The 14,855-nt window shown below is 38.8% G+C and overlaps 1 protein-coding gene across 2 annotated transcripts; it reads right to left on the minus strand.

Annotated features, from left to right (window-relative positions):
* Positions 1-1,823: 1,823 nt before the first annotated feature.
* On the minus strand, positions 1,824-11,815 carry nap1l4a (nucleosome assembly protein 1-like 4a). Of its 2 annotated transcripts, XM_027172964.2 has the most exons (15): positions 11,679-11,814; positions 10,059-10,111; positions 9,809-9,869; positions 9,463-9,622; positions 8,737-8,820; positions 8,187-8,318; positions 6,876-6,947; positions 6,633-6,772; positions 6,372-6,517; positions 4,900-4,916; positions 4,341-4,460; positions 3,555-3,590; positions 3,412-3,459; positions 2,322-2,354; positions 1,824-2,042 (listed from the first exon to the last, which is right to left on the minus strand). In XM_027172964.2, the coding sequence occupies exons 2-14, from the start codon at positions 10,093-10,095 to the stop codon at positions 2,349-2,351; spliced, it is 1,059 nt and encodes a 352-aa protein (XP_027028765.1). In that variant the 5' UTR covers positions 10,096-10,111; positions 11,679-11,814; the 3' UTR covers positions 1,824-2,042; positions 2,322-2,348. The 2 variants fall into 2 exon arrangements, with proteins under 2 accessions (XP_027028765.1, XP_027028764.1); XM_027172963.2 differs by lacking the exon at positions 2,322-2,354 and having other exon boundaries at positions 11,679-11,815.
* Positions 11,816-14,855: the final 3,040 nt, after the last annotated feature.

Raw genomic sequence — 14,855 nt, forward strand, 5'->3', positions numbered from 1 at the left:
ACATGAAACATTTGCTATTATTTTTTACTGCAAACACTTATTTGTATATGCAACAGTGGGACACAAATGACAACCCATTCACCGAAATATCTCACTTACACTCAAAGTAAAAAGAGCCAAATAAAGGTTTTTAAGCTTAGGTCAAAAAAAAGTTATTACATGCTACTGTAAGACTCAAATCATTTTTCCGATGAAAGCTTGACAAAACACAGCAGCGTCCATGAAGAACATTCACCTGCCTGTAATGCTGGAAGACTGTTGTGTTGAGCTAAAGCATCAGACCTGCTGACAGCCCATGACCAAAAAGGTGTTGTTTCAGAGCGCTGACTAAAACAGCAGCAGTGTTAACTGTGAGGGAATCTCGGACACCAGATTAAGCAATTGAGACACATCTTAAAGAATGTCAGAGCACATTCCATTCACACCACAGACAAGAAGTGAGAGCAGCTTTTGTGGCCACTGTATCAGAGCCATCAGTGCTGAGATTCCTGGCGTGCTACACTGTAGCAGGAATTCTGCTTCAGGAAAAACTCAAGTACAATTTTCCCTGCATGATGTGTGCAGACATTCCTAATTCTTTTCTTTACAGAGCGAGGGACATTGTAAACACAACAAAGTGGTAAACACATCCACACACTCACAGCAGAGTACACACACAGCGTGCTGCTTAGATCACATTACACAATGTTTAATAGAATACTCTTGACTATTTTATACAAATTGAAACAATATTGCATTAAAACCCAAGACATTCCCATTAAGGCCATTGCTAGCATATGGTTAATACTTGGGCAGTGTCTTTAAGATCTGCCCTTTCTCAAGCAAGAGCTACTTTATTTAATAAGAGATAAAAAATAAAAAAAAAATCTGTATGATAGTAAGGATCACAGAACAAAAGAAACCTGGTTGAAAATCCAGACCAAAGTGCTTGTTTAACGTCAGTGTTGTCTAACATGAGTGATGAGCACTTAGTATTTTCCACATCTTTTTTAAAATGAGGTCTAACATGGTATGATGTGCAAAAGAAAGCCACTGGGCTAACATTCACTTGCTCCTTATCACCCACGATCCCGATCAAACAAAATGAAGAAAACATTACAAATCCCCTAGTCCTGTTGCAAGTACTATGCATTGTCAACCTTTAGTCTTAAAGCAAATATAAAAGAATAAACAGTGCTAAATCGGAACTTAAAGAAAAGGGAAAAAAACAAAACATTAGCCACATACATTGAAAATCTGACTAATTTGAGAAGAGTCAGTGCAGGATTGATGCTTGTTCTGGTTAGCAAGGCTAAGAGCAACATAAATCAGTGTTTTTTAAAAAAGCATATACTATGTTTATAATACTACCCACACTCCACTGCAGATTGCTGTTTTTTTTTTTGACACCGATCTCAGCCTTGAAGGCAATTCCTAGCTGTTACTGTATTCCATTTTATACAGCTACATGAGACTAGATATGACCTCCCAAATTGAACACTGAATTAAATGTGCTGTAACAGAGAGAGGTTCTGGTATACGTAGCTATAGTTTACCTAACAGCAGTTTCATTCTCGGCAGAAACTACTGTACAGTATATGGTGTGTTTAAGAAAATACAAAAAAAAAAAGAGCAAAAAACCGAGTGACCTACAGTGTGAAAACCACCAGGGGTATATTCAGGATTCTGTAATGTCACTAATCATAGAAGAGTGACAAATAACTGAGAAAAGATAAATATACTGGGGAGAGCACACGCACGCACACACACACACACACCTCTTCAAACAAAACTTCCAGTCCTATACAGAAGAGCTTACAAAAGAGGACTTAGATCTAAAAGGGTGAGATGTAAAACTGTTTTATGTAGTCACGCTTTTTTTTTTTTGTTTTTTTGTTTTTTTGTGTGTGACGTAAACATAAATGATCATGCATTTCCTACATGGTGCTTAGAGTTCTATTGCATTTTTTTAGGGTATATGGCAGGTCCAGCAGGAGACAAGATCACACCAAGAGCCATCTCTGTATTTACTGCTGCTTACACTCTGCTGGCTGAGGCTCTTTCTACACACACACGGAGAGAAACACAGAGAGAGAATATGTCAGGTCATTATAAATGTCCAACTATCTCCATGAAATAGACGAGCATGATGGAAGATTTTTTGACTAAAAAAAAAGGAAGAAACAAAAAGACCTGAAACAGAAATAAATAGCGGCTGTAAAACGCAGAGAGGCAATGCCTTATATTATTGTGACGTTTATGCTGAGGAAGCAAAGTAAAGGTGAGAGGAAAGAGGACAGATATCATGGATCAGTCAACATGCTGGAACTAATGTCCCTTACCTAGAAATGCATGGAAGTGTAAATGATTCATGCCTGCAATGAGGACAAAGGGGATGGGGAACAACAATCAGATTACACACCATACATGCATAATTTAGTGTCAATCAATCCAATTATTAACCAATCAGAAAAGAAAAGACATACGCTGGGATGTTCAACAGGAGACTCCAATTTCACCAATAATGAAATAGAAGTCATTTCAGTTATTTCTTTAGTGTAGACCATAAAGTCTATATGGCACAAATGGTTATAATTGCCAAAAAATTCAAACGTCTGTAACTATACACCCTGCATGATTGGGTCAAACATTAGAACAAGATTCTTTAACACTAGTTCTGTCTGGGCCACACTTTATACTCTAAGGGATATAAACTGTACAGCTGATACATAAGAAATAATAAAAAAAATATTCCTGTTGTATACAGGAACTTGTAAAATACATTTATAATATATTATGTTGTGGATCATCCATGAAAAAAGTTAGTTACTATTTTCACAAATTTTAAATTAGTTATAAACAAACAGTCATGTACTCATACTGTTTCTTCTCTTTCTTCTCCCTCCATGGATGTTACACATTTTACAGAAAGTTTCACCGTATCAATGAAACATATTTTTTCCCCTACAGATATGCTAACGTATTAGAATGAGCACATTAATATAAAGCGATGACTTGCCTTTGTGCTTGTAGAAAAATGAACGTCACTACAAAACTGTAGGGTCTTGTAATGCATTCTTATTTATGTGACAGTATCAAAAATATACTTAAAATACTCAAAAGTTCTGTTTTTGAACACACACAGGTTATAACATGGGAACAGTGCTGAAGATTGAGCTATTTACACATGCCAAATACAAATCATGGTTAGTGTACAGTACTTGGCTCACAGTCTGAAGGTGTGTACTTGGAGCTGTATACTATTAAATTTGAACTATGGTCTCCATCATGTTTCTGCTCGCATCTTTTTATCTCTGTTGAATAGCCCAGAGCTACAGTGATCAATGTGCTTGAATTAGTATCACCCCAAATCCCAAGAGCATATGTAGACAGATGCCAGAGAATTCTGTAAACACAAATCTAAACACTAACAGTGCGGTCGATTTCGCCTTCGTCTTCCTCTTCACCCTCCTCAAGGTCCTGAAATACACAAAGGTAGCTCAAAACCATGATCACACTGAACAAGTCTACACAGTTTCAGATATTAACACTTAATGCAGGTTTATATAACCAACCTCCTCGTCACCTTCTTCAACATCCTCCTCTTCAAACTGCACCCACACACACAGAAACAGAGCAGGGCACAAATCAGCATGAAAATTAATACAGCTCTCATCTAACTAAATTTATCGTTCCATCACATTGTATTGGAGGCTTATTTTATGTCTGGCATTTCCATATGGGATCTGTTGCTGTTAACTCTCAAGATCAAGCCCAAAGTGTGGTCACTGCCAGAAAAGCAAGCCATCGTTAAATGTTCCCTCTAAATAAATAAATTAATAAAAATTCTGTCAGACATACCAAAGACTTAAGGCGTGGCCAAATCAACTACTTTGAAATTGTTTAAAAATAAAAGCCCTGGTGAGCTCAGTAACACCAAAAGTCCCTGAAAACCATGGAAAACAACTGTGGAGGATGACCGAAGTCTTTCCCTCTTTCTCTAACCAAACTCTGACACATTTATATATTCTCTCATCTGCTGCAAAAGTCAATCAAAAGAGGTCTTTAGCAAAATGGTAAAATCCTGTACAGTTCAGCAACAATAAAAATGACTGCAATTCCCTCATCCTTCAGTGCACTCTAAAGCTGAAAGACTGCACTCATGTTCATTATTTAATTTCAAGTGCAACATACAGCTGAATAGGTTTGAACACCAGTGTTTAACTGATATTTCATCATAATTCATATCCGCTTATTTTTTTTTATTTTTTGCAAGTACGATCCTGTAAGGAATTAAGCTAGCAAACAGAATGAAACTAAAAAATATGACTACACTAGATGATTTAAGAGTGGTGGCGTACGCTTTCGTCATCTTCCAGAGCCTCTCCTGTGAAATAGAGCACTGCTTTGGGGATGATCCGCTCTCGGAAAAAATGACCAATCTCAAAATCTGTGGCGAGAGTGAAGTCCAGATCCTCATCCTGAAACAAAACACACACAAATCCTAAAACTCAGCATTGATTAAATTACACCATAATTTCAATTTATATAATCACCAAATTAACAGCTCAAAAAAAAAAGGCGCCACAATCTCAAGCAAATGTCCAAATCGTTCACATGGAAAGGGTCCAAACTGTGGAAATTGCTCAGTCTAATAAGCAGTTCTTATTTACTCACTCCAGTAAGTGCTGACAGGAAAACTGTAGTGACGCACAAAACTTTGTTAGAATTTGCTAGAACGTAAGAGATGCATGTGCTGTGACAGCATGGATTAGTACGTGGGAAGAAAAGACGCAATTAAAAGTGTATTTACGGTAACGATTCCTCAATGCTTGGTTAGTCTGCTGAACTAATCTCCAAAATGTTTACAAACAGTGGAGGACAAACACTCAACCAGAACAACTTCAGGGTCAAACTCACCATTCCATCTGGAGATGCTGGAAGAAACATGGAAAAAAAGGAAGGGAAAACCAAAACAACAGATTAGTATATAGCATAATACCATGGTGACATTTGAAAGACATTAACTATGTGAAGGAAAGTAGATAGATAACAGAAACAAAAGGAAAAAACAGCTCTCTTTTCATTTATGGTCTCTAGCTGGCTTTCTGAACAGAAAATGACGTCATTCGGTCGGTTAATTTCTGCTATGGTGACAGCTCATGCTCCTCCGTCACTTAAGGGCAAATGCCACACCTACAAAGAATTCTTAGGAAATCACTTTTCCCTACCGACACTCAACCATGCAACACACACAAAGCTTTCCTGTGGCTTTTGTCAGAAATGTCAACCCTTTTTCTACAGGTAGGACTGCATTCTTTCACATGCACTTGGGCCTTAAGAAATGACAAATGATAATGACTCAGTTAGTTGAGGTGAAAAGGCGGTAGCAGGAAGGAAACATGCCACACACTTCTATGCACTAATTACACCAGGCCAGAACAGAATCCGCAGTAATGAATGACTAGACTAATCCAGTGATCGCTCAATAGGGAGAAAAATCACATGTCTGCACACCTGACTACACAGTTCTCTAGTGAAAGCTCAGCAAATGAATTAGTAAATCATCATCCCCCCCATTCAGTACGAGCAAATTCCATCAGCGGTTCTTTTTTTCTTAAAATAAATAACCCTAAAATGTGACGTAGCCACAAAGAAACTTCACAGGCAGCACAGCGAGATATAATGATAGGAAAATATCAACAGATCATATTGCGAGATGGGAACAGATTTTCCATGTTTGGCAAGCAGTGACTTAGAACTTAATGTGCTTATTTACAAAACTAAAATACAGCTTCTGGTAATTTTACTGCTACAGAGACATTCTTGCTAAACTGTTTATAGTGGTTTGCTTTCAAAGTCATTTATAAAAAGCACAAAACACTTCAATACACTGCAGGGTTAACTAAAGTTTGAAAGGAAAATTTCATTTTGTTACAAATGCTGATGCCAAAATCCAACACTAGCAGAGTTACTATTTTTTTGTAACCGGTTGGAATTGAATACAAAATACTTAAACAAATAAGTCTATAAACGTAAATGTCAACTTGGATTTATTGTTCGGTTTAGTGGAAAAGCTCAGGCTTCAATTGATAAAATTTTGCCTATTGCGCACATTTAAATAACGAGCCTCATACTGAAATAGTCGGATGATGTTCACAATCCATTTGAAGGTTGTTTTTTTTTTAAAATCCATAATACTGGAAAGGAAAGACCTTCAGCTACATCAATGACCCAACTAAAACTAAAGATGAACGTGTGCTGCCACCTGCTGTACAATAAAGGTGCTGGCAAAATGGAAATGTAACGTGGAAAGTGAAGTTCTGCATTAAGCACAGGGACACTGTAGATGGAATGAAAAATAAAAAGTCTTCCTTGCAGGACAATCTTACCTTTGACAGGGTTAAAAAAGTTAAAGAAGGAATCCTGCGGCACTTCCTTGGTGATGGTCCTCACTGTTCCTCTGCCTTTGTGCTTCTGCTTTTTCTTAATCATTTTCACTGTTACGTCTTTGCCTTTCTGCCAGTCTATCTTGCAGCTAGATAAAAACCAGACAAAAATGGTAGTTTTCAGCATGTAAACATGTAATGGAGACCAGAATCAGAACCAGCATGTCATCTGTTCCTGAAAGCAATGTGTGTAGTGTTCCTCACCCCTCACAGTCCACGATCTCTGGGCCCTCAAATGAGAAAGGGTCTGCTGAATCTGGCTCTGATTTCATCTTGTATGTTTTAGTGAGGATGGTATTGCTGAAGTAGCTGTTGGGCTCAAAATGAAACTCCAAAGTGAAGCTCTGATTTAGGAGAAACAATAAATCAGCATCAGAAATCAATCAGCTGTTTGTGATTTAATCAGCTGTTTGTGATTAAAATATTATAGGAGCATTCAGTACAGACCATTGGCTCTTCGGGTGCAGAGAATTTCACTGTGATGTCCTGCAAGTGTTTCAGGATTGGCTCATCATGCTCCTAAGAGAAAAAAAACAAATAAATAAATAAAGCTGATCACGTGACTGTCTTATAACGCATTGTCCTGCTCAGGAAACAGTTGGAAACAGTTTTGTGTCAGTTTTGATTGAACGGACGCAAATATACAATGACTGTATATGTAAGTGCTCCTCTAGTGGAGACTCTTCAAACTGCTAAACCTGAGTGAGTAAGGTGGACATGTCTAGCAGGTCACATCTAAAATACATGAGTAAATTTGACTACTCTCATTACAGGCATACATTTTGTACATCAAGTAGGTTTCAATTTTGAATTTAGAATTCACACACACACACACAAAAAGTGCCCATGTGTGAATTCTAGCTGCTCACCCTGCTCATTATGATCTATTGTGCTATAGAGTGCTCCAGCTTTTAGCCAACACACCTGATCAAGCACTGACAAAAGCATTGGGATTAAACCGAGTCTGAGGTGTTCGAGCCAAGCTCTACAGCCAGAAGGTCAAATTCAGGTCATTGTAACAGACCAAATTTATCTCATGAATACCCTGGGAATAAACTGATGAGCTGAGGAGCGTTAAATAATTGAAAGGAAAAAACACTGCAGGACTTACAGCAAAGCGTTGTTGCTCTTTAAGGACATTTAGAACTAATACAGTCTACAATCTACCTGATCTTTTTACAACGGCTCATCTAAGGCTCACTCTAAACAATCTACCAGAAGAAGCACAAAGGATCTATGCAGAAAAATGAACTTAACTTTAAACTTATTTTTCTTATATTTCTACATACCGTTCCTGACTACCTCTAGTTCTGGCTGACTGGTTTGTTATTTGCACTGGTTGAGACCCTGGTCTATCCATTACCAAAAAAGAAATGCACTGTTCCAATTTGTATTACTAGCACTTCAAATGCAAGACATAAAAGGTCAGAATTAAATACACAATCCTTTTAGCACATCAGTCCATTAATGTCATTAAATTAGTCCATGATATCCTGGCTGCAACTGACTAAACTGGCTGACTGTTTATTAGCCAGATCAGACCTGAAGATCTGCATATCTGTGAAGAACGTCTGTTTATTTAACGTCTGTTTATAAAGCTCTTTCTGTCACAACCACATTCAGATAATTTAGAGAACAGATTAACTTCCTTTGCTATGGAAAGATTTATACAGTAAGCCGGAGTATAAAAAGAGATATATACAGTGCCAGAGTTGCGGACAATCTGTTCTTATATACGAACTGAGTAAGTCTGTTCACCTGCAGCATTTCCCCCAGCATGTCCACATGTTTAAAAATGGTGAGCCAGAACTCTGGGATGCCTTTAGGGTCTTCAGTAGTGGCTGAATCGTCTTTCTTCTCTCCCAGAGCAGCCTTCTTCTTCATATCCTCCTGTCAGAGCAGAACACATCAGCAATCACTGGGTCTTTCTAATAAGAGTCGCAAGTAGATGACTGATCACCAGATATTATGGAATGCAAGAACCTTTTAATGCAATGATATTTCTTTTCAATGCATATCTGCATTTCTAAACTAGTTCAAGTGAGCTAGATTCTTGGATGTAGACTTAAGTCTTAATGGATGCTCATAATGATTGCTTCTCTGCATTTTATAATAGAGGCACAATTCTACTCCAATAACTTGGATCATGAGCAAAATTGACCTCCATGTCGGTGTGTCCTGCCAGAAGTAAAAATAACCAGATCAGTTTGGAAATAGTGATCGATTCATAAGCAAATTGGGATTGTGTACAATTTAATATTAAGAAAGTGAATTCAGTGCATCGCATATGTAGTAAGCGGATACTCACAGACAGCTCTTCCTCCTCGCCTTCACTGTGCCACTCACACTCTTCGTCGGTGGGTTCCACTGCTCCCGACACCACTGCCTGTCTCTGAAAGTCACATACCAAATTAGTTTGTGTACTTGTATAGAGCAGATTATGGTAACATCTAATTTATTCCAGTGTTCACAGAGCTACAATGCCTTATATTTGTCAATAAAATGAACTCAAAAGCTAATAACAAAGTCTTCTAGATGCTGTAATAAAGCAGCAAAACAGAACACCCATCAGTGCTGGTTGAGTAAATGTCTAAACTCTTCTTAGCACCACATTCAGGTTGAAGGCAGCATAGCATTTAATTTACCGATGGAAAATGATTTAATCTTACAGTTAATACACTGAAAGTTATTGAGCTGTCCCCAGCCTTGGAAACAGCCAGACATGTGGGAGATCAGTCGGCAGCTCTTCTGCATGGGGGATGATTTTAGCACTGGGACGGTGAGCTAACAGGCCACTAATACAAGCCAGAGCTTTTCAACCATTGTGTGTGCACATGGGACAAGACTCAATGCTAGGATTTCTTCCCATTTGTATACAATTGCCAACATTTTCAGAAGAGAGCACACCCTTTAAGAGTGTTCTTTAGAGATTTTTATGCCAACTGCCCTATGTTGCTGCATCTACCAAAACGGTGCTGCTATATGTAGCTTGTTTTTCAATAAATTCTAAGAAAAAGAAATATTTGCAAAAAACCTTTTCAAATATGGGCTGGTAGAGACCAGCATATTTCCTCTCCAGCTCATGAACTTCCTCATAGAACTTTGCCTCTATATGAGAGCACTGGCCCTGCAGTCTCTTCAGAGCATACACTCTCCTCTTCACTGCTTTGGGCAGGGTGTTGACATTCAGTATCCTGCAGAGAATTTGGTTTGTTATTTACTGTAGTGCAGATGTCTAGATTCCAAGTGTTGGCAATCATGTTACAGCAAATAATATACAAAGTTATTATGCTTATTATTCGTTATTCAGACTAGTTTCTTAATGTTTTTTTTTTTTATACAGACACTCAATCATTTGAAATGCTCTCATGGCTTTATACCTTTCGACTTGAGAGATGATCTCTGGTCGGTCACCCTGTGGGCCTTTGCATCCGCTTTTACCTGTGGAGAGGAAAGTTATTTTAGTAAACACTACTCCAAGATTTTGTCAAATCATAATATAGGATAATCACAGAATCTGAAAAGCACCAGCATATTGCAAAAACTGCAATAAATGTTAATATACAAGCATAACTATCTTATAATTGTACAAGATCCCATGCCATCATGACACAAACCATGAGTTTATACCTCTGGCTTCATTCTTTTCATTTTTTCGTGCCTCCATCACAGCTGCCTTTTATCTGTAAAGAAAACAATAAGCAGGTATTTGGTTTATGTTTTGAATCCTTTTATTTTGACTGTCAGATTGGAATCAACACTGTAATTAACCATTCTAATTATCAAATGTTATTTCATGCCTTATACTTGTAACATCACAAATGTGAGAGTGCAAAGGCCTGCATTTACACACCCAAGTGTCAATCCTGACACCATGAAATGAAAATCTACCTTTCTACTAATCCAGCAGGTTTATCCAGCATCTCAGCAGGTTTATCAAGAAAACTTATTTCTAACATGAAACCTGGCCTGCTTGTCAGCACAGGGGATAAATAATATATAGGAAATTTATTTTAATTGCAGGCACCAGTTCATAAAATGTGAGAACTCCCAGGAATGTTTAGAATCAAATGTATAACAGTAAACAAACTGTGTGCAGACAATATCAGTATCATTTGTTCTGTACAGACTGGACAACGAGATCAAAGCCACCAGCGCCAAAAGGAGCTGTCAATCAAAGCCGCAAGCTACTTTCTAACACGTGGGTTTTGATCATCTATAATTCAGCAGAACTGACAGTGCTATACTCTATACTCTAATCACCTCACTAGCTATACAACTACAAGTAATGATTATTAACATCATGGGCGATAAAATATGGAGAGGATCCTCACTCTCTTTGTTTTTTGTTGCAGTTAAATCCAGAGAGAGAGAGAGAGAGAGAGAGACACAGAGAGTGAGACAGAGTGAGAGAGACAGGCACAGAGAGTGAGAGAGTGAGACAGAGAGAGACAAAAAGAGAGACAGAAAGAGAGCGACAGAGTGAGTGTGTGTGAGAGAGACAGATAGAGTGTGACAGAGAGACAGAAAGACAGACAGAATGAGAGACAGTCAGCGTGTGTGTGGGTGTGGGTGTGAGTGAGAGAGAAAGTGAGACAGAGTGAGAGAGAGAGTGAGACAGAGTGAGAGAGAGTGAGACAGAGTGAGGGAGAGAGACAGGCACAGAGAGAGACAGAGTGAGGGAGAGAGACAGAGTGAGGGAGAGAGACAGAGTGAGGGAGAGAGACAGAGTGAGGGAGAGAGACAGAGTGAGGGAGAGAGACAGAGTGAGGGAGAGAGACAGGCACAGAGAGAGACAGAGTGAGGGAGAGAGACAGAGTGAGGGAGAGAGACAGAGTGAGGGAGAGAGACAGAGTGAGGGAGAGAGACAGAGTGAGAGAGAGAGAGACAGAGTGAGAGAGAGAGAGACAGAGTGAGAGAGAGAGAGACAGAGTGAGAGAGAGAGAGACAGAGTGAGAGAGAGAGACAGAGTGAGAGAGAGAGAGAGTGAGGGAGACAGACAGAGTCTGGGAGAGAGACAGAGTCAGGGAGAGAGACAGAAAGAGAGTGTGTGCGAGAGAGAGAGAGAGAGAGATTCCCCCACATGGTGCACGCCAGCCGCCTAAACGTGTGACAGCGTGTGGAAAACAAACCGCTCTCTGTGTCTAGTGTAAAAGCCCAACACACGTCCATACTTTAAATAACACCAATATTACATCCACACAGAGGGGCTCAGGAACATAGACTATAAAATGATAAGCGTTGACTTACCTCAGGCTTCAGGCCGTCCTCACGCTTCTAAAATGAGAGAGTACAAAAACTGGCCTCGCACTATTGCCGTCTCTCATTGGAGGACTAGTCATCACACTCTCAGAGAGCCAGCGAATCAGCGGAGACTTTCTATACTGTTGAACTTTATTGGTCGTGGGCGTGTCTAAGTTAGAATCAGAATAAGAATCAGAATCAGAATCAGGTTTACCAGATACTGTAGGGTCTACATGTACTGTACAGGAATCTGTCTTGGTGTGTTGGTGCATCTCACTAGTTGAGAAAAAGCATAAATAAAGGTTATTAAAAAAAAGTGTATAAACATAAATATTAAAAAAAAAAAGGCAATTGGATGTAACCATGAATTGTACACTAATGTAGGATGTGCAAATTGGCCAGTAAAAATATACAATTAGTAATGTTACCTATATTACAATTGAAAGAACAAAAGCAAGGAGTGTGAGGAAGAAAGGTGCATTAAGACAGATTTGTTAGTTTATTGTCCAAGGTGGCAAATAACAGACCATGCTGTTTTTTTTGTGGTGTGAAGTATTTGTCTTTTTATTCAATTCAATTTATTTGTATAGCGCTTTAAACAATTCACATTGTCTCAAAGTAGTGTTACAGAAGTGTAGAAACGAGAAAAAAGAAATAAATATAATATAATAAAAAATAAAAATATAAAATAAAAATATAAAAAATAAAATTATAAAAATAAGCAGAAAAATAAATAAATTAATATATACATATGTAAAGTTTAAAATTAATTAAAAATTATGAATTTCAATTTTAAAATATATATCTATCCCTAACGTAAAAGCCGGAGGCTATGGCAGAAAGAATGAGCAAGAAACCTTGAGAGGAACCAGACTCAGAAAGGAACCGATCCTCATTTGCGTGACACTGGACATAAATAATGTAAATGTAAAAATTTAATTTTTCTAAAAAAAAGTTTATAATAGTGGAATGTATGGGTAACATTTCTAATTGTATATTTGCACTCACCACTTTGCACATCCTGCAGAGCTCCTGAGGAACTAGTGGGTCAGCCTAAACTCTGAGTTCACCATGGACCCTACAATAATTCCTGTCAAAATCTTAAAATGATTGCTGATAAAGACTGATGCAACATTGGTTCAAAAAAGGCATGACAGTGTCTGGGTGGCCCCAACAATCCCATGAGTCACTGGCTGACCATGCAGTTCAATAGACTGCAGTCTTCTGCCAGAAATGACTGCCTTAAAGAGATTGTGTCCAGGATGAGAGGGGTCAGCCACAATCTTAACTGCCCACTTCAGTGTCCTGGAAGTGTACAGATCTTGAAGAAGTTGTCGATTGCATCCGATCACCTTCTCAACAGAGCAAATGACACTCTGCATTCTGCTCTTGTCTTTGCCAGTGGCAGCAGAGTACCAAATGGTGATGGATGAGCTGAGTATAGACTCAACAATGGAGGTGTAGAAGTGCACCATCATAGCCTATTGAAGATTGAACTTCAGCTGCCACGGGATGTACATATCAGCAACTGTGCTTTTTTAACTAGAAAGTTTATGTTCAACTCCCACTTGAGGTCCTGGGTGATGATGGTTCCCAGGTAGCAGATGGAGTCCACAGTTGTGACAGGTGAGTGACACAGAGTGACAGAGGTGGGTGGGGCTGGATTATTTCTAAAATCTACCACCATCTCCAATGTTTCCTATGTAATGTTTGATGACAAACACTCAACCAGGACAACCTCAGGGTCAAACTTACCATTCCATCTGGAGATGCTAGAAGAAGAAAAAAATATCTAGCATAATATCATAGTGAAGGAAAGTAGATAGATAACAGAAACAAAAGGAAAAACAGCTAAAGTCTAACAAAAGAATTTCTTTTAATTTATGTCCTCTAGCTGGCTTTCTGAATAGAAAAGGACATCATTCGGTCTGTTACTTATGGTGACTGCTCATGTGGAAAGGCTGTTTTCTTTCTGTTCAGTTTTTCTCCCTATATACCAACAGCTGAAATCACCAGATCATCAACTTTTAAAGTTTGCAGATGACACCACCCTCATTTGGCTTATCTCTGAGGGTGATGAGTCTGCTTATAGGAGGGAGATTAACCACTTGGTGACCTGGTGCAACTGGAGCTCAATACAGAGAAAACTGGAGATGGTGGTAGATTTTAGAAAGAACCCAGCCCCACCCAACCCCACCCACCCCTGTCACTCTATGTGACTCACATGTCACAACTGTGGACTCCTTCCACTACCTGGGAACCATTATCACCCAGGACCTCAAGTGGGAGTTGAACATAAACTCTCTAGTTAAAAAAGCTCTGCCGAGAAGGTGATGGGCCACGTCTTCAGAATCTGTACACTTCCAGGACCCTGAAGTGGGCCTTTAAACTTGTGGCTGACCCCTCTCATACTGGACACAATCTCTTTGAGGCACTCCACTCTCGCAGAAGGCTGTGAAAAACTAATACTTCATGCCACAAAAACAGTTTATTTCCATCCACTACTGATCTAATCAACCATTATTGTATATCCTGCAGTAATGTACAGTTATTTTTTCAACTGTGATATAGGTAACATTTGCACTGGCCATTTTGCACATCCTGCATTAGTTTACAGACCCTACAGTACCTGGGGGTGATACGCATAACGCGGTTATATCCGCGGGTCTGGTGGCTCTGATAATAAAATATTTAATTTTGATTACCTTCTGATGGATAAGATAGGCATAAGTCATTAATAATGCAATTAACCACACACTCTAAATATCAGAGGAATATTTGCTTTCGTTCTGGGAGAAACAAGATCCATCCCACATTTACATTTACAGCATTTGGCAGGACGCCTTTATCCCTAAGGCTGCAGCCGCTTGCGCAAACACAATCTTGTGCGTGTTTTAGAGACACGGCGCAATCGCCTGAATCCCGCAGTTGATGCTATTCTATCTTTACCACATAAGATAAGGCCATTAACATAGTTGGCGTTTAGACTAAATGAAAACAATATTTGTCGTAGGGCTATAAATATGGGCTATAAATATGTGGTGTGGGGGGTTACATTAATTGTTACTTTATGCATTTTGGGAAATTTGCAGTACAATATTCCCGATTGTATTTTGAAAAGATGGGTCTAATAGCCGACATCCAGATATTTTTCCGACTGAGCAAAGTTCATGTGTATGTGCG

This window comes from Tachysurus fulvidraco, chromosome 10, assembly GCF_022655615.1.
Source record: "Tachysurus fulvidraco isolate hzauxx_2018 chromosome 10, HZAU_PFXX_2.0, whole genome shotgun sequence".
In the NCBI taxonomy this organism is placed as follows: domain Eukaryota; kingdom Metazoa; phylum Chordata; class Actinopteri; order Siluriformes; family Bagridae; genus Tachysurus; species Tachysurus fulvidraco.

Excerpts from the sequence above, each read along its gene's own strand:
- nap1l4a (XM_027172963.2), bottom strand. The coding sequence starts at position 10,095 with ATGGAGGCACGAAAAAATGAAAAGAATGAAGCCAGAG. Across the intron at positions 6,773-6,875 it reads CTGCACCCGAAGAGCCAATG|AGCTTCACTTTGGAGTTTCA; the intron begins GTCTGTACTGAA and ends CTCCTAAATCAG. Across the intron at positions 6,518-6,632 it reads GAGATCGTGGACTGTGAGGG|CTGCAAGATAGACTGGCAGA; the intron begins GTGAGGAACACT and ends GTTTTTATCTAG.